The sequence below is a fragment of the Prionailurus bengalensis genome, chromosome E4, assembly GCF_016509475.1.
Source record: "Prionailurus bengalensis isolate Pbe53 chromosome E4, Fcat_Pben_1.1_paternal_pri, whole genome shotgun sequence".
Taxonomy (NCBI): Eukaryota; Metazoa; Chordata; class Mammalia; order Carnivora; family Felidae; genus Prionailurus; species Prionailurus bengalensis.
Genome location: NC_057360.1, coordinates 11676753 through 11699910, shown reverse-complemented (window position 1 = coordinate 11699910; position 23158 = coordinate 11676753). Strand labels below are relative to the sequence as shown.

The 23158-nt window shown below is 39.0% G+C and overlaps 1 protein-coding gene across 3 annotated transcripts in view; it reads left to right on the top strand.

The window, feature by feature from the left end:
- The window catches only part of NME7 (NME/NM23 family member 7), a 262618-nt gene that overhangs the window by 67251 nt on the left and 172209 nt on the right, over window positions 1–23158 (top strand). For all 3 annotated transcript variants that reach the window (XM_043568420.1, XM_043568422.1, XM_043568421.1), the window contains 3 exons: window positions 3347–3397; window positions 6956–7163; window positions 20290–20395. In XM_043568420.1, the coding sequence (XP_043424355.1) occupies window positions 3347–3397; window positions 6956–7163; window positions 20290–20395 (365 nt within the window). The remainder of the gene's footprint in view (window positions 1–3346; window positions 3398–6955; window positions 7164–20289; window positions 20396–23158) is intronic.

Genomic DNA, 23158 nt, shown 5'->3' with positions numbered 1-23158 from the left:
TATGAAGTTAGCTATTGTTATTAGTAGTGGTAATCTGGTGATATTATTATCTAGTGGAGCTGAAGTCATGCCCGTTTATAAGTAGTTAAATTTGTCCTATGTCTGTATGTGTCATGTATGCTTGCCCTCACAGCAGGCGATGGGACTGAATTCTGGAGAAATGCCTTTGAATAGTTTCAGTGAGATTAAATTTTTTTTTTGTCTTTATACCACTAGTGCTTAATAAATTAGGCATCAAACTTCCCAAGATAAAGATGCCCAGGGACACTTCACCGCTTCCTTATTTTTTTATAGCACCTCGTACATCTCTATTAATCCTAATGTCAAGTCTTGGATTTTGTCCAACTGGAAAGCTAACGAGCTAGTCTGTTACTCTTTCATGGATGCTAGCGAAGACGTGAGACACCTGGGTCGGTGACAAAGGACTTTATGATGGTACAGCAAAGCCGCAGGAGCATCGCGCTTATGTTGGGTCTCCTTGCCTCCTTGTCCCGTGGGAATAAGATGATACGGATCCAGGTGGATCTTGTATACGCAGTTGATTGCATCAGAGCTGAGGCGCTTTGAACTTGGGTTACCCACTGTTTCGGTAGCAAGCAGTACACAGGCTGCTCTCTGTACTGAAGAGAGACATGACCTCATCCCTCCAAGTGGCTCACTGCAACTGTGACTCGGAGAAAAGGCTAGGAGGGAGGGCAGTGGGGCCTTGCATTCTTGGCCCAGCCAGTAAGTCACGATACGAGCACCAGAGACCCATGGAGGAGTATCTTCCAGTGCTTACATCTTTGCTAAACTTGTCTGTTCAAATGCCGGTTCCCCAGTCACGACAGTACCTGAAAGGCAGCAGCTGAGTTGCATCTGACTTTGAACTTCTAGTTCTTGGATCAGTGCCTGATTCAAGCTAGGCACTAAGTAAATATTTCATGAAAGAATTAATGGACAAATCTTTGTGGGAGAGCGGTTTCCTTATAAAAACACAGCAAGACATAACAAAACAACAACAAAACTCCTTTCTGTGGTGATGCCCTTGATGGGAAGAATTCATGAACCCTCATCTTGGTTCCAATTTTGGATGTTGAATGGAGATAACTATGGGGTCGGTGACATGTTAGAAGAAAATAGTGAAGCACTTTTCGTAATTAATGTTTGTCTTTTCATCAGTGTTAAAGATTATGATTGATTTTGTTTTCTTTTTTAGTAGCTTAGTTTTGTTGAAAAGTTTAGAATTGGTTGTTTGAGTCATCTTGCTGCTAATTCTGTTTTTTAATTTTAAGTTTACTTATTTTGAGAGAGAGCAAGCGAGCAAGGGAGGGACAGAGAGAGAGGGAGAGGAAGAGAATCCAAAGCAGGTGCCACATTGTCAGCGTGGAGCCTGATGTGGGGCTCGAACCCACTAACCGTGAGATCGTGACCTGAGCCAAAATCAGGAGTCCGTTTAACCAGCTGAGCCACCCAGGTGCCCCTTGCTGCGAATTCTCTTGAAATGCTCTCACATGAGCTTTTCAGACAGTTTTACCTCATTTTAGGCTACAGCACAATATATCCATTTCATTTTTGTGAATTCTTCTGACCCTCTGTAGTTGGTAACAGAAAGGGTGTAAATAGAGATTTGCAGCAAGAGATTTGGGTTCAACTCCCCCACCCTCCTTCTCTTACTGGCACTTTACCTGGACAAGTTACGGAATCATGTTGAACTTCGTTATTTTCATAAGCAAAATGCAGGTAATCATACCAATTTCAATGTATTGTGAGACATAAAATGATTTAGTGTTGGCATAATAGGTTCTGGAAAGATGAGTTTTCTTCCCCTCTCATTTCTTGGGATGAATTTTTATTTATTTATTAATTTTTTTTTTCAACGTTTATTTATTTTTGGGACAGAGAGACAGAGCATGAACAGGGGAGGGGCAGAGAGAGAGGGAGACACAGAATCGGAAACAGGCTCCAGGCTCCGAGCCATCAGCCCAGAGCCTGACGCGGGGCTTGAACTCACAGACCGCGAGATCGTGACCTGGCTGAAGTCAGACGCTTAACCGACTGCGCCACCCAGGTGCCCCTATTTACTAATTATTTTTTATACTCGCATAGTATACTTTTCATAATCTGTTCCTAGTTGAAGAAAATATTTCAGTATATTTGGTTTGAATAAGGGTATGCCTGCTATAGTTTACTGTGTGAATTCATTTGGTAGTAGGTTCGTAAAATCTTAAAACACTGCAGACTAAGTTAATTTTCATGCCTGAAAGGATAATCCTATGCTGGAGGACACTTAAAAACTTCTTTGATATTTTAAAAAGTAGTTAATGTTGACATATTCGTTATATACTGTGTACTCAGTTCAAAGCCTTTAAAACTGAGTTTGAGAGACAACTGGTTTGATTAAGATAAAAAGTTGTTTAGACTTTTTAGCCAATCAATTTAATCTTTTATTCTTTCAGTGTCTCTATAGATATTCTTTTGTGGGAATATAGATTTAAAAAGTAAATTCCTATTGCCCTTAGTAAATTCTGAGTATCTCCATATTGACCGTCCTTTTCTGATGACGTTAATTAAAGCATTAGTTTTTAATATATTGACAACCAATAAGAATACATTGATATGCTTAATTTGTCAAACAGATTTTAAAAACACAAGTATATAGCCTTTCCTTGGCAGAGATCTCAGAGAGAAAACTGTAACTGTTAAGTTAAAATTCTAGCCTGACCTTTCACGTTTGAAGCCTAGAGAAGAAAGTGACAGATTTTGAATTTGAAGATCAATTTGCATTTTTAAGTGTAATTTATTTGACTTCTAAAGAACAAGTAATTCTTATTGGTCCAACGTTACACTTTGTTTCAAGAATATTAAAGATGCTGATGAGGGGCGCCTGGGTGGCGCAGTCGGTTAAGCGTCCGATTTCAGCCAGGTCACGATCTCGCGGTCCGTGAGTTCGAGCCCCGCGTCGGGCTCTGAGCTGATGGCTCAGAGCCTGGAGCCTGTTTCCGATTCTGTGTCTCCCTCTCTCTCTGCCCCTCCCCTGTTCATGCTCTGTCTCTCTCTGTCCCAAAAGTAAATAAACGTTGAAAAAAAAGATGCTGATGAAAGGGAAGATAATAGATAACATGAGGAGAAACGCAAATATTGCCTCTCACATTCATTGTAATTTTACATCTTAATAGATATTCAGCTAGCAAAAACTTTGAAAGGTGGGACAATTTGAACAGAATATTTAGCGAAAAGTCATTAATCAGTTGCCATACCAATCAAATAAGTAGAGAACTTCATCTTTATTTTATTTTATGAATGTAAGCTACAATAATTTTTTTTTATGTAATTCTTAACTGTTGTCATTTTGATTATCTTACAGGAAAGAAGCAACAGATTTTCATATAGACCATCAGTCAAGGCCCTTTTTAAAGTAGGTGCTGAATTTGGGGCAAGTGGTTTACAGCAGAGGATATTCTGGGAAACTAAAGAATTACAGTTTTATAATTCAAAAATTTGTGAGATGAAAATAATCTGTCAAAAGGACCATAGCAACATTTTGTAATTGTAGAGAAGTGTTTTCTAAGAATTGTTTTTTTTTGTCCTTTTATTAAATTAGAATCCTTATTTCACCCTTAAATATCTTAAACTTTAATCAGCAGCAATTAGGATGCTTTGTTTACATTATAAGAGGCATAGCTCTCTTTTTAGATTTCAGTAAAATAGTGATAATTATATTTTATGTTGAGTATTTTTTAATGTTTTTATTTATTACTATTATTTTTAAGTTTATTTTGAGAGAGAAAGAGCACATGTGTGCATGAGCGGGGTGGGCAGAGAGAGATGGGGAGAGAGAGAATCCTAAGCAGGCTTCACGCTGTCAGCATGGAGCCGGATGCAGGGCTCAAACTCACGAACCGTGAAACCATGACCTGAGCCAAAATCAAGAATCAGATGCTTACCCGACTGAGCCACCCAGGTGCCCCACATTTTCTTAAGGGTTTTAAAACTTTTATTTAAGTAACCTCTACACTCAACATGGGGCTCGAACTGACAACCCCAAAATCAAGAGTTGCATGCTCTAATGACCGAGCCAGCCAGGAACCCCTGTGTTGAGTATTTTTGTTGTTTTTTTTTTAACTCTCCTGGGGCGCCTGGGTGGCTCAGTCGGTTAAGCGTCCGACTTCAGCCAGGTCACGATCTCGCGGTCTGTGAGTTCGAGCCCCACGTCAGGCTCTGGGCTGATGGCTCAGAGCCTGGAGCCTGCTTCCGATTCTGTGTGTCCCTCTCTCTCTGCCCCTCCCCCGTTCATGCTTTCTCTCTGTCTCAAAAATAAATAAACGTTAAAAAAAAAATTAAAAAAAAACTCTCTTATTTTGGCATTCTTGTGTGCATGAAACAATGTTCACGGAGCCCTTATTTTTTAACTAATACTTTTGTTCCTTGAAATATAGCAACTACTATATGTTAGAAACCGAATTTATGTTCTAAACATTTGAATATTGTGAGGTGCATATTACTATTGTCAAAAAAGTGCTTCCATTTCTTTTTTTTATTTTTTAAAAAAATATTTATTTATTTTAAATATGAAATTTATTGTCATATTGGTTTCCATACAACACCCAGTGCTCATCCCAACAGGTGCCCTCCTCCATACCCATCACCCATCCTCCCCTCCCTCCCACCCCCCCATCAACCCTCAGTTTGTTCTCAGTTTTTAAGAGTCTCTTATGCTAAGTGAAATAAGTCATATAGAGAAAGACAGATACCATATGTTTTCACTCTTATGTGGATCTTGAGAAACTTAACAGAAGACCATGGGGGAAGGGAAGGGGAAAAGAGATTTTTAATTTTTTTTTAATGTTTATTTATTTTTGAGAGAGAGAGCATGAGCAGGCGAAGGGCAGAGAGAGAGGGAGACACAGAATCCAAAGCAGGCTCCAGGCTCCATGCTAGCAGCACAGAGCCTGACACAGGGCTTGAACCCACGAACTGCGAGATCATGACCTGAGCCGACGTCGGGCAATTAATCGACTGAGCCACCCAGGTGCCCCAAAGTGCTTACATTTGTCATAAAGAAGGATATTAGGCTGCTATAATAAACACACTGCTTGGCATCCTGCATATGATAGTGTTTTTCCTTTAATTGTATAATAGAAAATTACGTTGTAGATTATTTTAAATCAAGCAGTTTAAAATATTCCCAGGCCTTGTTAGAATATACAGTTTTCTTGGGGCACCTGGGTGGCTCAGTCGGTTGAGCGTCTGACTTCAGCTCAGGTCATGCTCTCACAGTCTGTGAGTTCGAGCCCCACGTCGGGCCTTGTACCGACGGCTCGGAGCCTGGAGCCTGCTTTGGATTCTGTGTCTCCTTCTCTCTCTGCCCCTTCTCTGCCCATGCTCGCTCTCTCTCTCTCTCTGTCAAAAATAAATAAACATTAAAAAAAAATTTAAGAATATACAGTTTTCTTGGAAACTATTATAGCTTTGCTTTATGTTTGTGGCATTATATTGCAGCACCTGGTTTAATGTCTTATATGTAATTAGTATGCAGTAAATTTTATTAACTGGGTGAATTAACGAGTTTTCTGTTATTATGAAAGACACAACAAAAGATGTACCTGCATTAATTGGAAATAGTCTCATGAAGAAGTATTTTTTATGACCAGGCACACCTTTCTCTGCATTATTAACATGCCACACCCCTTATAGGGTGTGGTTATAGGTTATAGGCTTATTCACTATGTGTTTTGAGGAATTCTGTAATAACAGGACATTAGATGATAAGTTTCTTGACGCCAGGGTATCATTGAATATTCTGATTTGTAGTTAAGTAATTGTTATGTGCTTACCGAATGGATCAACATGGATTTGTTCCCCTGATTTGGGCTCCTTAAATCTAATTGTTTTTGGCTACTAAGTCCTAGAAGAATATGTATGAAGAGGTCATGGGGCCTTTTAAAGGACAGAGCGTATGAATACTTCTTCATACATACTATTTTTTAGAAATCCTTTTCAAAATGAATTGAAATGATTTAAAAAGGAAGGGAGTTAACTCGTAACATGATTCATGAGGGAAGGAAGCATGTAAAAGAGTCAAGAGTTAATCGGTACAAAAGTGTTTGTCACACCATGTGCTTTTCTTCTAGAGGGTTCTGGCCTCTCTCATAGTTTAGAAGAGAGAGAAACATGCACTTGCTTTAAAAAGTATTCTGTCCCTGCCCCAAACAGTAGGAGGAATGGTGTCACTTATTTCCATGTGAAACCTGCCATTGCTGCCTCATCCACGTACGGGAGCGGAGAAGGGAATTGAGATACTGTTTTTATGGGTTGGGGTGCTGTGACTCAGTGCTGGAGTTTTCATCAAGAACCCATGTGTACTCTTTAAAACTTAAGATGGGAATATCCCAGAGTAGCTTTTATAGTCAGAAGGGGGATATTTTTTCAAGGCCTGTTGATTTCGTTTTCCTTATCACTAGCCCAACTCCGTGTTTATTGACTGCAAGTTTACTGTCATTCTTCGAATCCTAATCCACACAAAAGTAAATGAATTCTTACCGTAAATATGTTAGAAGACATCACTCTCATCACTTTCTATACTACAAATATGATTGGACTGCGGTGGCAAACCACGTGAAAATAAAAAGGGAAATCCTTCTGTACCTTTCAGAGCAATGGGAAAAGCATAGATAGGCATTTCAAGTCAATGAAGTAGTCTTAATGAAGCGCAACACTGGCTTTTTTTTTTCTTTTTATTTGCTGACAGTAAATAATTTGACACCAGTAGCGATGTGTAGTGGCTCAGGCTACTGGAGGATACTCAATTATGAAAATTTTATCTTGCCTATGTAGAATTCACTGTATCTGATAGTTCTGAGATCATAATATCCATGTGTGTGTTGAAATACTCCAATTGTAATGTATTCTTGTGAGTAGAGATACACAGGTTGACAGAAAGATGAAGCAAATCAGTCTTTTACCTGTGTTATAGCGAGCTGATCCAGTTTATTACGAGTGGTCCTATTATCGCCATGGAGATTTTAAGAGACGATGCTATATGTGAATGGAAAAGACTGCTCGGACCTGCGAACTCTGGTCTGGCACGTACGGATGCTCCTGGAAGCCTGAGAGCCCTCTTTGGAACCGATGGCATAAGAAATGCAGCTCATGGCCCTGACTCTTTTGCTTCTGCTGCCAGAGTAAGGTGTTTGAAAAATATTTTAGTTCTGTTTTTATTTTGTTAAATGTGTTAGGTCAGAGTAAAGCATTTCTGTCACTGCTGACTTAGGGTAGATTTATACAGGTGACCTAGCAGTAGAGAAAGTCTTTGACCTGTTGCCTAGAATTAAACAGCATTTCAATAATATGTCTCTTTTGTGAACTGGTAACATGGTCATGGTCAAGATAAGTTTTCTCCAATTAAAATACCTGTCATCCCGGTTTTTGTCCCAAAACCATTTAAATTATTCAGGCTTATAAATGTTTGAATAATTGAATTCACACGAGACCAGTTTATGGATAATAAATATTCAGAAAGAAAGCATTATTTAATATATTTTTTCCTGACTCATACTTCACACTATTTTCAAGCTTAACCTCCTTTTCTTTACCTATATATAGCTAGTGTTTATGAAAAAGTTTTTATGCTTCTTACAATTACTCCTTATTTTAAATCCATATAAATAAGGTATTATATGAGGTTTATGCTGATGTTGATTTAATGACGTTGCATGTTTATTCTTAGCATCATGAGAGGTTTCTCAGCTAATTTAAGATGGTTTTCAGTCTGGTCATGCTTTCATTAAAATATTAGACAATTTTAAAATAATTGAATTTTTCTTTTTTTTTACAGCTCTGTCAACAGATCCTTTCGGCTTTCCCTTCAAATTAGACTTTGAATTTGATTGTTGTGGTCTAGGTCACTGTTATATTTTGTCTGGACTACTGCATAAGCCTCCTAATTCCCCTTTCCTCTTCTCTGACACTCAGTTTATGAAAATTCTACCTTGCCCACGTAAAATTAACCAGGCTAAGAGAGATCTTTTCAAACCAGATTAACAATTCAACTATTGAAGACTCTTTAGTGAATTTTTTTAAATCTCTTCTACAATAGAATCTCAAGTCCCTATTGTAGGCTCCAGAGCTCTACCTGGTCTGATTTCCATCTGTCTCCCCGGCTTTATCTCCAGCCTCTCCCTTATTCACTGTGGCCCAGGTACACTGACCATCTTGCTATTCCTTGAATAGCGAATTTCTGCCTGGCTTGTTCAATCAACAGTAAAGAGGACAGCGTAGTTGAATGGGAGTGAGGGAAGGAGGGGCTGATGAGGGCACAGAAATAATCAGGGGAGATATCACATGGTAATATTTCTGACATTTTCTCTGAGGAAAGCTGGGACCTATTGCAGTGCTGTAAGTGGAGGGCTGACATGATTGAATTGGCCTTTAAAAGGGCTATACTGGCCCTGAGAATAGTCTGTAGACGACAGGAACGGCATCAGGGAGCCCAGTTAACAGGCTGTTGCAGTAATCCAGGGAGATGATGGCTTGGACCAGGGTGGTGGCAATGAGAGGAGTATGGAGATATATTTTAAAATACATTTTAATCAGTGGAGGTCAACGGAACAAGATTTCCTTCCAGATTAAACGTAGAGTCAGAGAAAAATTGATATCAAGGATTACTCCATAGCTCCTGGCATGAACAACTGGAAGGCGACGATTTACGTAAACTGACATCAGGAAAGCCGTGGCTAGAGTCAGTAGGGATGGAAACTCAGGAGTTAACATTTTGGACATTGCAAACTTAATCTGCATGCTAGTCATCAAAGTGGAGAGATGTTGGGCAAAAAATTTAGTTATATATAAGTTTGGGGAGGGAGGTCTGGACTAGTACATATGGGGTCATTGGCATCTAAATGGTATTTAAAGCCTTGAGAGTGGCTGAGATTACTCAGGAGAGAGTGTATTGGGTTATATGAGTTGGGGAGGGAGGTCTGGACTAGTAAATATGGGGTCATTGGCATCTAAATGGTATTTAAAGCCTTGAGAATGGCTGAGATTACTCAGGAGAGAGTACAGATAGAGAAGAAAAGAGAACAAAGATGGAGTCTTTATGTTCTTAGTAAAAGGCTGAAGAGGAGGAAGCAGCAAAGGAGGTAGAGATCAGTGGTAGAGGTCAGTGAGGGAGAAGGAAAAACCTCAGAGATGATTGTGTCCCGGAGGCCAGGTGAGGCAAATATTCAAAGGGGAGAGAATGATCAGTGGGGTCAAATGAAGCAGACCTACCAAGAAAGAAGGGCACTGAAATTGACCACTGGATTTTGCAATGGAGAGTTCATTGGTGAAGTTGGTGAGAGAGCAATAGAGTCAAAGTCCTGCCAGAAGGGATTTAAAAGAAAATTGGAGGACGGGAATATAGACAACGTTTTTTAGGAGTGTTGTTGGATGTTGAGCAAAGAAATGAGGTGGTAGCTGTGAAGAAAAGCAGCATCTTTTTTCTCGCTCTCTTTTTTTTTTTTTTTTTGAAGATGAGAAGAATTACAGATGTGAAAAATTGAGGATGTAGAAAAAAGAGTGAGACTTACTGGCACAATGTGCTTGATTAGGTGAGAGGGAATGGGGTGCAGGAGTAGTTGTCTGTAGCAACAGGTGCGAAGGCGGACTATGGGGGCGCAGATGCTGATTCTTACTCCCTTAATTAAGATAATAGGAAGCAAAGTCAAAAACAGCTAAAAGTGAGGATGAGGGAGACGGTGTTTATTGGTTTGAAGAGAGAGAAGATGTGAAGTAATCATCAGAAAGACTAGGAACAGGAAGCAATTAGGGAATTATGGTTGTGGTGCTAAGTGGCCCACCTGATGTTCATGGTTCTGAATTCTGAGTGTGGTTGTTCTCCGTCCTTGTTCAGCCGCATGGGTGTAGGTGCAGAGTAGGTGGAGTGTTGACTTCAACCATGGCTGTAGTTTTGTGAAGCGAACTCGATAGGAAGGTCTCGGTAGTCAATGGAGTGTGCAAGAGAGTGATTATAGTCTTTGACTTTTGATCTTAGTAGTAGACAATCACTCTAAATGTAGTCTTCCTTTCTGGAGTTACATTACCAATCAGATCTTTCAAGATATTACATAAGTGATAGGAACAAATAATTAATGAAATAAATGGGATCTGGAACTGAAAGTCACTGACCATGCTCATTGATATTTGCTTCCTGTTTCCCTCCCTTAGTATCTTACCCCGTCCATTTCCATCAGTTTATTTAATAAATTTAAGCTCAGGTATGCTTGTCAGATTTTAGACAATTTAGGCTCTATATGTATCGATATATTAGATGATTCCATCAGTGAGCACCGTAAGGGGAGAGATTTTCATGTTTCGATCAGTAGAACCTGCATGGCACATAACAAATGGTGAATGAATTCTGGTGTTGGCCACTAAAATTCCCTGGTTACTTCCCATTAGCGAACAATATATTTTTTAAGTTTTTGTATTAAAAACCGTGATGTAAATAAAATGGGAAGAAGTGGGAAAATGTGAGCATATAATTTTGATCTTTTTCTCAAGGTATTTTACCTTACAAATATTCTTTGCCTTTTATGAAAATACCATGAATCTTGACTGTGGGTCCAACTACACCATGTTGCAGTATTATGATTTATAAGAAATGCATATTTGGTTGTGCAGATGACCAAAGTATATTTTTCATATATATTTGATCTTTGTCCAGTTTCTGGGTCACAGCTCCGCCAAATCCTTGCAATTTCCTGAGTGTTGGGGGTGATAAAGGTGTCCTTCGTTATGTTAATGAAATGACTTTTGGAAAGCATCTAAGGATAGAGGCTGGTTGCCAGGAGGACCAACAGTGTGTTTAGAGGGTTAGAACTTTCAGTCTTTATCTCATGACCCCTGGGAAGGGGAGAGGGGCTAAGAGGCAGGTGAGGGGGGGGAGGGTGAAATAGCTGATAGGAATTAAGTAGTGCAGTTACGATGAGCACCTGGGTATTGCGTGGAAGTATTGAATCCCGATATTGTACACCTGAAACTAACACTACCACACTGTATGTTAACTAACTAGAATTTGAATAAAAACTTAAGGAATCGCCAATGGCCAGTGATTTCATCAGCCATGCCTATGTAACGAAGCCTCGTAAAAACCTTTGGAGGTTTGGAGATCTTTGGGGTTGGTGAACAAGTGGAGATTGGGAGAATGGTGTGCTCTTTCCCCATACCTTGCCCCATGTATCTCTTCTTCTGGCTGTTGATGCGTAGCCTTTATCGTATCCTTTCATAAGCTGGTAAACTTAAGCATTTCCCACAATTCTGTGAGCCTCTGTAGCAAATTAATTGAACCGAAGGTAGAGGTCGTTGGAACTTTGTGTCTGTAGACAGGCAGACAGTCAGAAGCATAGGTCGCCTGGGGTTGGTAACCGGCATCTGAAGTGCGGGTAGCCTTGTAGGACTGAACCTTTAATTTGTTGAAACCGATGTTGTCTCTGGGTAGATAGTGCCAGAAGGGAGTTGATTTCTTGGACACCCTGCTGGGAGAATTGCTTTGGTGTTCTGTGTGGGAGAACACTCCCACACTGCGGTTGGGTCTGGAGCCCCTAAAAGACATATTTTTATTCGGTAGTTAATATAGGTTGTGCATTTATTTAATACTATTGATGCTGAAAATAAGTGGATTCAGAAGTGCAAGGGAGGCTTTATACTTTAATATGATAAAGCTAGTCTTGTCTTTTTTTTTTTTTAATGTTTATTTATTTTTGAGGGAGAGACAGAGCATGAGCAGGGGAGAGGCAGAGAGAGAGGGAGACACAGAATCCGAAGCAGGCTCAAGGCTCTGAACTGTCAGCACAGAGCCCGACGTGGGGCTTGAACTCATGAGCCGTGAGATCATGACCTGAGCCCAAGTCGGACGCTCAGCCAATTGAGCCCCCCCCCCCCCCCCCCCCGGTGCCTCTGCTAGTCTTGTCTTAAGTACATGTTTGTTTCTATGGCTGCACATACATAATGTGCCTATCTTCAAATACAGTTTGCAGAACGATTGTTTTCTTCTTTTTATAGTGGAGAAGCTTCTGCAGAGTTAGCTACCGTAATCATTCCTCCTGAAGAAATGTCTTAAACATATTTGTTTCTATTTTGTACACTTAAATTTTTTAGCTCTTTCTGACATTCGTCCCGGAAATACCCCATCGTCATGAACCCTGTAGGATACACCTTTTCTTGACTCTTGGGAGGAGTGAGTATTGTGGACATCGTGTTAGCTGACTAGCTATCAAAGAGAAATCTGGCTGCAACGCACAGCACACGTGAGGAAGCAAGGACAGGACAAGTGAATTAAAAACTGAAAAACCTCACACGAGCATCCCCAAATAATCTCTCCTTGATCTTAAGTTCCTATTAGTTACGATTTAATCCTTTTTTTTCTTCCTTCTCCAGATTTCACCAAAGCTTAGACTATAGTCACAATTTTCTCTTCAGTTGCCTGTGGCTACTCACTGAGAGCAACCACTGCAGTGTGGCTTCATCTTTTCATTCCACCAAAATCATTTTGGATAAAATAATCAATGTCCTCTTACTTACAAAATTCAAGGAAAAATTTTTATTTCTTTTGTATCTGTCTGCAACATTTAAGTTTGAACGCTTTCTCCTTTTTGAAATTCTCTACCCTATTTTGATTTTGTGATGTCTCACTGCCCTTGTTTCTTTAGAGCTATCAGGTCATGATCTATGTCTTATTAATTGGCTGTTCTTCCTTCACCTGTCCTTTAAAGTGATGATGTTAATCAGGCTCCATTCTCTCACCTACTAATGTTTTGCTCTGTTTCTCAGTCTTGGTCCGTAAAATAAGGGAATAGTTGTACCTACATTATAGTATTCTTCTGAGGATTAAATAAAATGATTTAACTGTTTAGCATAGTGCCTAAAACATAGCATTTAATGGAGATTATCTGTTATTCTCCACTTTCATGATGCTTCTCAAATCTCTACCTATTAGTTGTACTGCATATATTATCAGTATATAAAAATCAATAGTATTCTTGATATACCTGAAATAACCAGTTAGAAAATGTAAACTTAAAAGAGAGTTCCTTCATAGTGTAAAAAAAAGTATATGATGCTCAGGATAAACCTAACAAAAGATGTGAGAGATCTTTATGGAGAAAACCATAAATTTTATTGTAGGCCATAACAAACGACTTAAATAAATGAAGATCTATAGCACGTTCATGCATGTGAAGATTCAGTATCCGAATGATAAAAAGTCTTTCCAAATTTATCTATAAATTCAGCGCATTTCCAGTCAAAATTGAGGCAGAGGTTTTCCTGAAGCTGAATGAAATTCTTGCGTAGAAGAGCCAAAAGCGCCAAGGAAGTTTGGAAGGGTAAGAAGAAATGGTGGTGATAAGATGACTTCTTTATGCGAGAGGAAGCCTTTTATAAAGCTTTGGTAAGAAAAGCAGTGTGATATCGGTATGGGAGTAGACAAGTGGGTCGGTGTAACAGCCCAGGGTACTCAAGAAATGACCCATAAGTAATGAGATCTTGGTGGCATTATGAATCATTGGGCAAGAGATAGATGGATAGTCAATAAATTGTACAAGATGATTTTATGTGGACAACTCAATTTCTTAATTCTATGTGTAGGGTTCTCCTTAGTCTTTCAGATTCATACTCAAATAATGCATCCCAAACTGAACTGATTAATTTTAACTCACCAAACTATTCCTTTTGTATTCTGCATACCATTAACAAAGGAACTTGAGGGGCGCCTGGGTGGCTCAGTCGGTTGAGCGTCTGACTTCGGCTCAGGTCATGATCTCTTGGTCCGTGAGTTCGAGCCCCGCGTCGGGCTCCGTGCTGATGGCTCGGAGCCCGGAGCCTGCTTCGGATTCTGTGTCTCCCTCTCTCTCTGCCCCTTCCCCGCTCGTGCTCTTTCTGTCAAAAATAAAAAAAAAACAAAAAAACAAACAAAAAAACAAAGGAACTTGAGAGCCAGTAAATATTCTTCTGCCTCCTTTATCCCCTACATCCAATGAATAAAAAGTTGTGTAGATTTATCTTCTAAACATTTTCTTCAGTTCTCTCCTTTTCCTTCATTCCTACTCTCACTGTGTAACCCGGGTTGCTATAATAGCTCTGGCTCAGACTTTTCTCCCACAAATACCTCTTCCACATAGGTTTCAGAGCAAGCTCTCTAAAAATATTGATCTGTCCATGTCGTGAATCTGCTAAAAATGTTCCAGAGTGATGCATTATCCCCCAAATCAAGTTAAAGCTCCTTAACGTGTTTTATGAAAATGATCTGAATGCTAGCCTCTTCTCCAGTCTCACATCCTGCCTCTCCTCCTTTAGACTGTGGTGTTCTTGCTCTATTGCCTTTACTCTTTCTGCCCCTCTGCCTTGGAATGCCATATCTCCCTTTGTCCAGGTAATTTTTTTTGGCCCTTTAACTCTGCTCAGAGTTCTTTATATATTACAGATACAGATTTTTTACCCACGTATATGATGTGCAAATACCTTCTCACAGTGTGTTGCTTGCACTTTTATTCTCTTCAACAGTGTCCTTGGATGAGTAGAAGTTTTTAGTTTTGATGAGGTCCAACGTATCAATTTGTTCTTTGATGTGTTGTGGGTTTTGTGTCACGTCTAAGAAATTGTCACCTCATTCAGGGTCACAGAACTTTTCCCTTTTGTTTTCTTCTAGCGATTTTATAGTTTTTGGTTTTATATTTAGCTGCATGATCCGTTTTGAGTTAATTTTTATATATGGCATAGGATCTGACCAAAATTTGTTGATTTGTGTATAGACATCTGATTGTTCCCGCGTCATTAGATAAAATCACAATTTTTCCTCCACTCAGTTACCTTTATACCTTTGTCATATTTGTTGACTATGTATCTGAGAGTGTATTTCTGGATTCTTAACTTTGCTCTATTGATCTTTTTGTCTTTTTTCATTGTGAATTTTGAACTTATTAAGAAAACAAACATCGCATTTAGAAATGGACAAAAATTTTGAATAGGCATTTACTTCACCAAAGAAGATACATGAATGGTATGTAAACACACATTAAAAGTACACAACGTCAATAGACATTATGGAAATATTAATTAAAACCACAATGAGCCAACACTACACAGCTGTCAGAATGGCTAAGGTTTAAAAGAACGGACCATATCAAGTGACAAGGATGAGGAGAAACTTAGGAACTATCATACACTGCTGATGGATGAGAATTTAAAATGGTACAATCACTTTGGGGAATAGTTTGGCCGGCACTCAACTAAAAACTTAAACATGCAGCTACCCTGTGATCCAACCATTCCACTCAAGTATTTTCCCAAGAGAAATGAAAACAAATATCAATACAAAGACTTGCGCATAACAACTTTGTTCATAACAACCTTATTTGTGATATCCCAAACCTAGAAATAATCCAAATGTCCAAGAGATGAGTGGATAAAGAAACCATGATATTAACACATGGAATACTATTAGGCCATAAAAAGGAATGAAGTATCGATATACGCTACATTGCATGAATCTCAACATAATTTTGCTGAGTGAAAGAAACGGGACTAAAGAGCACATACTATATAATTATATTTAAGTAAACTTATTGAAAATTAAACTAATTCCTAACGATGGAAAACAGATCATTGGTTACAGGCCAACTTGTTAATGGTAAGGGACGTAGTGGTAAAGGTAATGGTTAATGGTAGGGGAGGCAGGGAGAGGCAGAAGAAAGGGATGGCCCAGAGGAAGGAGGGATGACTGATAATGCTTATTATCTTGATTGTGGTGATGTTTTCTCAGGAATAAACATGTCAAAGCTTATCAAATCGTATCCTTTAAATATACTCAGTTGGAAGTGTGTTCATCATACCTCAACAAAACTTAGAAACAGTGGCAACAACTCTGCTCAACTGTTATCAATTTCCTGGTTCTATGTGAGGTACCCTTCATACCTACTACATACCTCTATTTCTTACCATCTTTGAAAAGTATTTGTGTTTATGTTTATCCTCTCGGTAGACTGTGAATTCCTTGAGGATGTCCAATTCATCGTCATACCTCCAGGATCTAGGTCACTGGTGTTCAAAAATGTTTTGGAATTCAAAACTAACAGAGACCTTATGTGTATCGAGTACTCACTACGTTGCAGGCATCATTCCACATGCTTTTATATCTGATTTAATTCTCACAGTCTCCCGTGTAGTCGCTTAGATCATCCCAATTTACCAGGAACTGAAACTTGGTGAATTTAAGCACCTTGGCCTCCTGACAACATGAGCCCGAGTACCTCTGTCTCCAGAGCCCCATGTTTAACCACCAGCCCCATGTTTAACCAACTATGGATACCAAAAATAGTGGCCTACCTTGTTTTAAACATTACCGTCTTTTAGAATACGTTAGTGATGGAAACACTTTCAGAGAATTTGGCAAGTGGAGAGAAGAAAATTTAGCATCAGTAATCCTGCCACTGATGTTTACAGTTTGTTTATGGCATATTCCTTCCAGCTTGTTCCCTTGATCATTTATGTAATTTACATAGGAACACCATGTACCTGATTTTAACTTGATTATTTTTTTCACTTAATATGATATTTTTCATGTTAACAGATTATTGTCACAGGAGTACATTTTAATGGCTACAGAATATCTTGTTGTATGAATATAACATAATTTATTCAAACATCCCCTTACTTTTGGACATTGTGTTAGGTTCTCTTTTTTTATTTGTAAATAAGGCTGCATTGATCACGTGACTTCATATTTCATTTCTTAAAGGTTTGGATTTTCTGAGAACAGATTTCTTATTTGGTATGAGGGTATGTAGAGAGCAAGTTTAGTGTTTTCATGTTTAGTCTGAGGCATTTACAAAAATGATATGTAAAATTATGTAAAACTTTTGGAGAAACTTTTAACTAACAACCATTTAGTGATGCCTTTATTATGGTAATAAAGATAAGAATGTAGATTAGTCAGATGTTTTAGTGAGATTACCGGTGGGATTTTAGGTGAAATTTATGAAACAGTGCTACTGTTTTGTTACAATTTGTTAAGCAAGATATAGTAAAAAAAAAAAAAAAATTGAAGACTCCATCAGTCTTCATTTTAGGTTTTGGTAAAGTTACATATCTCTACCCTTCCCTGCTAGGTAGTTTAGGAACATATAAAAGGCTAAGAGTAATAGCAGGAACCCTTGGAAGGAGAGGAGCTTTATGTAAAGTGTTTAAGCAGCTCAGATCACAAAGGGATGCGAACATTTTTTTGTGCGACTATCACATTTGTTGTGTAAACTCTCTAAATCAGTTGCCATAACAATGACCTAGTAGAAGTGCTCTTGCAAATGTCCGTTTAGATTAATCCCTGGGACAGATAGGACAACCTATGCAGGGAAAAAGAGCAAGCAAAGGCAGAAAGTAGAATTAACTCACTTTCGCCAAGAAGGTAGATTTAAGTAAGACCTTCGCATTCCTTGCCTGAAATACATATTTATTCAGCATAGGTAAATGAGTGCTTGGAAAGCTGGCATTTTCAGTTTTAAAAATTGAGGAAGAGAAGAGGAAAGTCGAGACAAAAATAACTGGCCCAATAATTGGTTCAGCTAGAGGTGGAACAATTTAGCACAGCTTCTTTACTTTTGAAGGACAGGTGATGGCAAAGGCTCAGGGCTTTGCAACCAGCGCGACCTGGGTCTGAATACCCGCTTTGCCCCTTGCTAACCCGCAAGGGCTCGTTAGTCAAGGCTTTCTTATGTGTGCAGCGTGGGTAGAGAGATCTTATTTCTTAGCACATGCAGAATGTATTAGTTCCTGAATTTCAGTCGTTTCTTAACATTGAGAAGCTGCTAGTGCAAAACGAGGTCCCGGCCTACTCGGAGCTTGCATCTGATGGTGAAGGGGATGCCAGATAATAAACAAATAGACGTAAAACAAGTCAGGTGGTAAGTGCTCCGAAGAAAATAAAGCGGGGGAAGGGATAGAAAAAGCCCAGGGTGGAGGAAGGATTGCGCGTTGAGTGGAAGTGATGAATGCTGTGAAATATATTGATACATAAATATAAATGTGTGTCAGGAAGTCCTCACCGTCTCTGGTTTGAGCAGAGATCAGAAGGAAGTGAGGGAGGAACCATGCAGATAGATATCAGAGAGAAAGAGTGTTCCGGGAGGAAGGGAAGAGTACAAGCAAAGTTTCTGAGGTGGGAACTTGTTTGCTGTGTTTAGTCAAACAGCGAGGGGGTGAGGCCAGTGGTGCCCGGACAGAAATCTAAATGTTTTTGTAGAAACCGATGATTAGTTCAAGGTACAGCTAGGGGCCTAGGGGCCAGATCCTGAAAGGCCTTGTAGACGTCTAGAACTTTAAAATTCATTCCGAATGAGATAAAAGGCTACTGGAGAGTTGTGTGCCGAGGAGCGGCATGTGTTTTACAGGTTTTCATGCTGCCTGCAGTGTTAAGAATAGATCAAGCCAGGTGGGTGTAGGTGTGCTGGGGGGCAAGTTGGAATGGGGAGAGCAGTTAGGAGGCTAGAGCAGTTGTCAGAGGGAGAATTGGTGATAGGCATGGACCGGGGTGACCGATATGGAAGCGGTTGGATTCTGGCTGGACACGTTATAAAGGATTTCCTGAGCGATTGGGTGGATGGCTAAGGAAAGGAGAGAAATCAGGGATCACTCGGAGTTTTTTTTCTTTGGCCTGTGCAGTTGGAAGGATGGGAAAACAGGGTGGGAGTGAACAGATTTTATGGGAGACGGTGGAAATCAGGACATTTTAAATGTGCATCCTCTATAAGTGGTAGTGGCTGAGATATGGGTGTGGAATTTAGGGAGGAGGTTGGACTGGAGGCAGAAACGTGGGAGCCATCAGAATACAGATGGCATTTAAAGACATGGGACTCGAGCTCATCAAGAGAGTGACCATAGGTAGAAGATGGACCCTGGAGCTCTCCAACACGGAGGGGTCAGCCGCATGGGCAAAAACCATCAGAGGAGACAGATGGAGTGGCCAGTGAGGTAGGAAGACAGTCAATGAATGGAAGCATTGCAGGATATGGAGTGAGATCACCTGGTCAAATCCCGCTCGGCCCAGTGAGGCGAGGGCTGAGAAGTAACCAGAGTACTTGGCAACGCAGAGGTCACATCGAGCAGTTTGGGGATGAAACCTAAGTGTCACCTTAAGAGAGAATGGAGGTGAAAAGTAAGGACAGAGAATAAAGACCCCCCCCCCTTTTGAGGAGTTTTGTTGCAAAGGAAGCACAGAAACGGGAACTCTAGAGGAGGCCTTTCCTTTCCAGTTTGAATAAGTCCACATCTTCTTTGTGGCTTTCAAAATGTACACAGTACATTGTACTGTGGCTTTCAAAATGTGTAGTACATTAACACGTCCTGTGATCTTGCAATCTTTAAATCCGTTGATAAATGAGTATTTACTTTGAGGCATTTGTTTTAGGTGCTGAAAGACCTACAAAGCCATGCAGGTTAGTTACTTGCTGCAGATCTAAAACTTGTGAAGGGCAGTTGCCCAAATAGCCACAGTTTTGACTGGGGACGTCACAGAAGGCCTCCTGGAGTCGGTGATATTTGAAGTGGCCCTTTACACGTTGGTAGAGTCCTTTGGAGCTTGGGACAGAGGGACTTATGGGGAATGCTGGAAATAACAGTAGGAAGAGCTTCAGGCGGAAGGCATTTTTCTGAATAATTAAAAGAATTAATTAGTGTGACTGTGTTTGTGGCTGGTTCAGATTGCTGAGTTGTCATCTAAGGGAACCATGGACAAAGCAGATACCATAGCCTGAATCTGGTTATAAAATAAAGCTTATATGATTTAATTGTATGCTAGAATTGTAGTAAGTTCATTAGTTTAAGCTAATTAGTTAAAGCTAATTTTGCAGTTCTGATTCTTAAATACTAATCTGTTTCTACAAAGAATTCCTAGTTTTTAATTTCACAGATTTTAATAAAAAGTTTAAAATCGGACCTGTGTCTATGAACTAATGCTTTGAGGAAAATAAGAACTTTATATTCATTACTTCCAATATTCAAAGTATGTTAAGATGTTATTAGTTTTAATCCTAAGGCAGAATGCTACATGTCCTCATTACTTTAATTGTACTTTTTTTTAGATGATCTTTTGATTCCAAGACTTAACACAGGGTTCGGTTCATCAGTCTTTGTAAAAGTCATTTTTAGAAAATTTGAAGCAAAGAGTTTATATTATGAAACTTTAAAAGTAATCCTGTCGTTTTTTTTCCCCTCTCACATTAATATCCTAGGAGTCCAAGATAAGAGATTACATATGCCAAAGTTATTTCTTTTTGTCTTTAGGAAACGGAGTTATTTTTTCCTTCGAGTGGAGTTTGTGGACCCGCGAACACCGCTAAATTTACCAATTGCACCTGTTGCATCATTAAGCCCCATGCTATCAGTGAAGGTAAGTGCTGTGTTAAATACAGTGTATCCAAGTACATTTTGTTAATAGGAGCTTATTTTCTTGGTTCATGTTTTGACGTATTTCACAGCAGAAATGAAAGTATCATTTTAGCATTTTTTTTCTTTGAAGCCACATGAGTAAAGGTAACACGAGTGAAAAATCTGTCTCCACTTATATTTATCTGCATATGTGTACCTTTTTTAAAAAGGCGTTCCTTGAGGTGCTGATCGTGACCATGCTTGTCCTGTTTAAGATCTTGATTCCTTGACTTTAAATCCGCCTCTTCCCACCACATAACCGATTTGCTTAATTCACTGAAATAGGTCTTAAAACAATGTCTGCAGTATGCCCGGAGAAAGCTGGAGAAACTTCCTTCAGTTCTTAGTATATGAAACAAAGTTCTTTGAATACAGAAATACGTATTTGTACACATACATACATATACACATGTGCACACGTGCAGAGATAGGCAGATATATATATATATATATATATATATATATATATGGCTATATACTGAGAGTGTAAGCTTTTTTCTTTATTTTTCTTCATCTGTTTTATTCTGTTGTGTGCATTTTTGTGAACTATTCCCAATTCTTTTGGAAATGAGATGGATAGAATTTAAAAGATTGCCCTTAAAAAAAGTAGAATATTCTGAATAATAAACATAGGTGAATGGGTTTTTTTAGTATCAAAGCAATTCGGGTATATAGTAGAAAATTTGGAAATAAAGTGAAAAAGGAAACAGTAAAAGTTACCTGGTTTTCCATTGTCTTGACATTGTTAATACTTTTATATTTCCTCTAAATTCTTTTCTTCTGAATATGTGGATGTGTGCATGTAATTGTTGACATGCATTGTTAAATTAAACATGTTGAATGACATGTAATTGTTAACATGGTTGCAATGTATGTCCATAGGATATTGTTTTAATTTTAGGGAGCATTTTGGATGCTCTTAATTCTTCACGAATATTTTAATAGTTGTACACCATGCAGTCATAGAGATGTAGTATAATATTTGGCTACTTAGGTTGTTTCCAGTTTTTTGATGTTAACAATAAAGTTTTAAAGAATATCTTTGTACATGAATATTTGACAGTATCTCTAGTCATTTCCCCTGGCTAGTTTTCTAGAAATAGAAGTATTGGTTGAAAGGATATGAAGATCTTAAAGATCTTGTTGCATAATTAATACTTCTTTAATTATTTAGGAAGTACTTTAATACCTTGTAAATCCTTAGGACCACAGTTATAGGGAGCTAACATGCACGATCGGTAACGAACGTTTATGGAGACCTTTCCACCATGTGCTAGGCTGTATACTGAGTACCTTATACATTATCTCCTTTCGTCTTCATGTCAATTATGCCAAGTAGGTGGATATATCATTCGTTTCCAGATAAGTGAACTGAGGCTATCTGGGAGTAAGTTATTTCCCCCAATTTAGAGCAGGGAATCTAAGATACAGACCTGGTCTCTTCTACCCTCCACGTTCTCTCCTCTACGTATTCGACTCCACAGCAAGATGGTTACAGTAACACGGTTAGCAACACTTCCACAGGAAGGAATGATAATATTTGAAAGGGCTGGTGTTGACAGGCTATGAAAAACAAAATTGGGACTTTATGTTGCATTCATTTTCTTACCTTGGGATGAATACACACACACACACACACACACACACACACATGCACACGTTTATACCCAAATATGCACACACACATGTGTACACATACATACATACATGTATACACATACATAATATGCGCATATATACATATATAATATACATGTTTTATTTTATTGTTATATTTTTTAAGTTTATTTATTTGTTTGGGGCGCCTGGGTGGCTCAGTCGGTTAAGCGTCCGACTTTGGCTCCGGTCATGATTTCACGGTCCGTGAGTTCAAACCCCACGTCGGGCTCTGTGCTGACAGCTCAGAGCCTGGAGCCTGTTTCAGATTCTGTGTCCCCTTCTCTCTCTGCCCTTGCTCTGCTCGTGCTCTGTCTCTCAAAAATAAATAAACATTAAAAAAAAAATTTTTTTTTAAGTTTATTTATTTATTTTGAGAGAGAAGGAGAGCATGAGCAGGGGAGGGACAGAGAGACAGAGAATCCCAAACAGTCTCTGCACTGTCAGCATGGAGCCCAGCGCGGGGCTGGCACTCATGAACCACGAGATGATGACCTGAGCCAAAACCAGGAGTTAGGTGCTTAACTGACTGAGCCACCCAGGCCCCCCCCCCCCCCCCCGCCCAACACACGTTTTAATATGATGCGACAAATTCTTCTTGTTTAAAAGCTTCAACTTCATTAAAAAGCTTACCTTTGGCATCTTAATACATTCAATTGGGTCTGCAACTGTTTTATTTTTTTCTAAGGAAAAATGGGATGCATGGAAAGGCAGGAATAAAATAGGATTCTAGTAAATATGGTTATGTACTTTAATAATTGCATAAATATAACTGAAGTAATGAAAGTGATTAAATGAATGGTGATGTCAAAATGATTTATTTTATATTTATACAGGTTTAAATCATTCTTAGAGCTATTTTTTAACAGATTGGCTATGTTTCATGTATTTATATTTGATACATAACGTTAGAGGCATATGAGTTGATTGAAGGAAATTTTGTAAAATCTGGTCAGATGGCAGAATACTTTTAACGTTGGCATTTTGAGGCCTTTGGTTTTCTTTTCTTTCTAAATTTCAATTTTAGGGATCCTTTTAGACCATTTTAAAATGTGTAATTAATCCACTG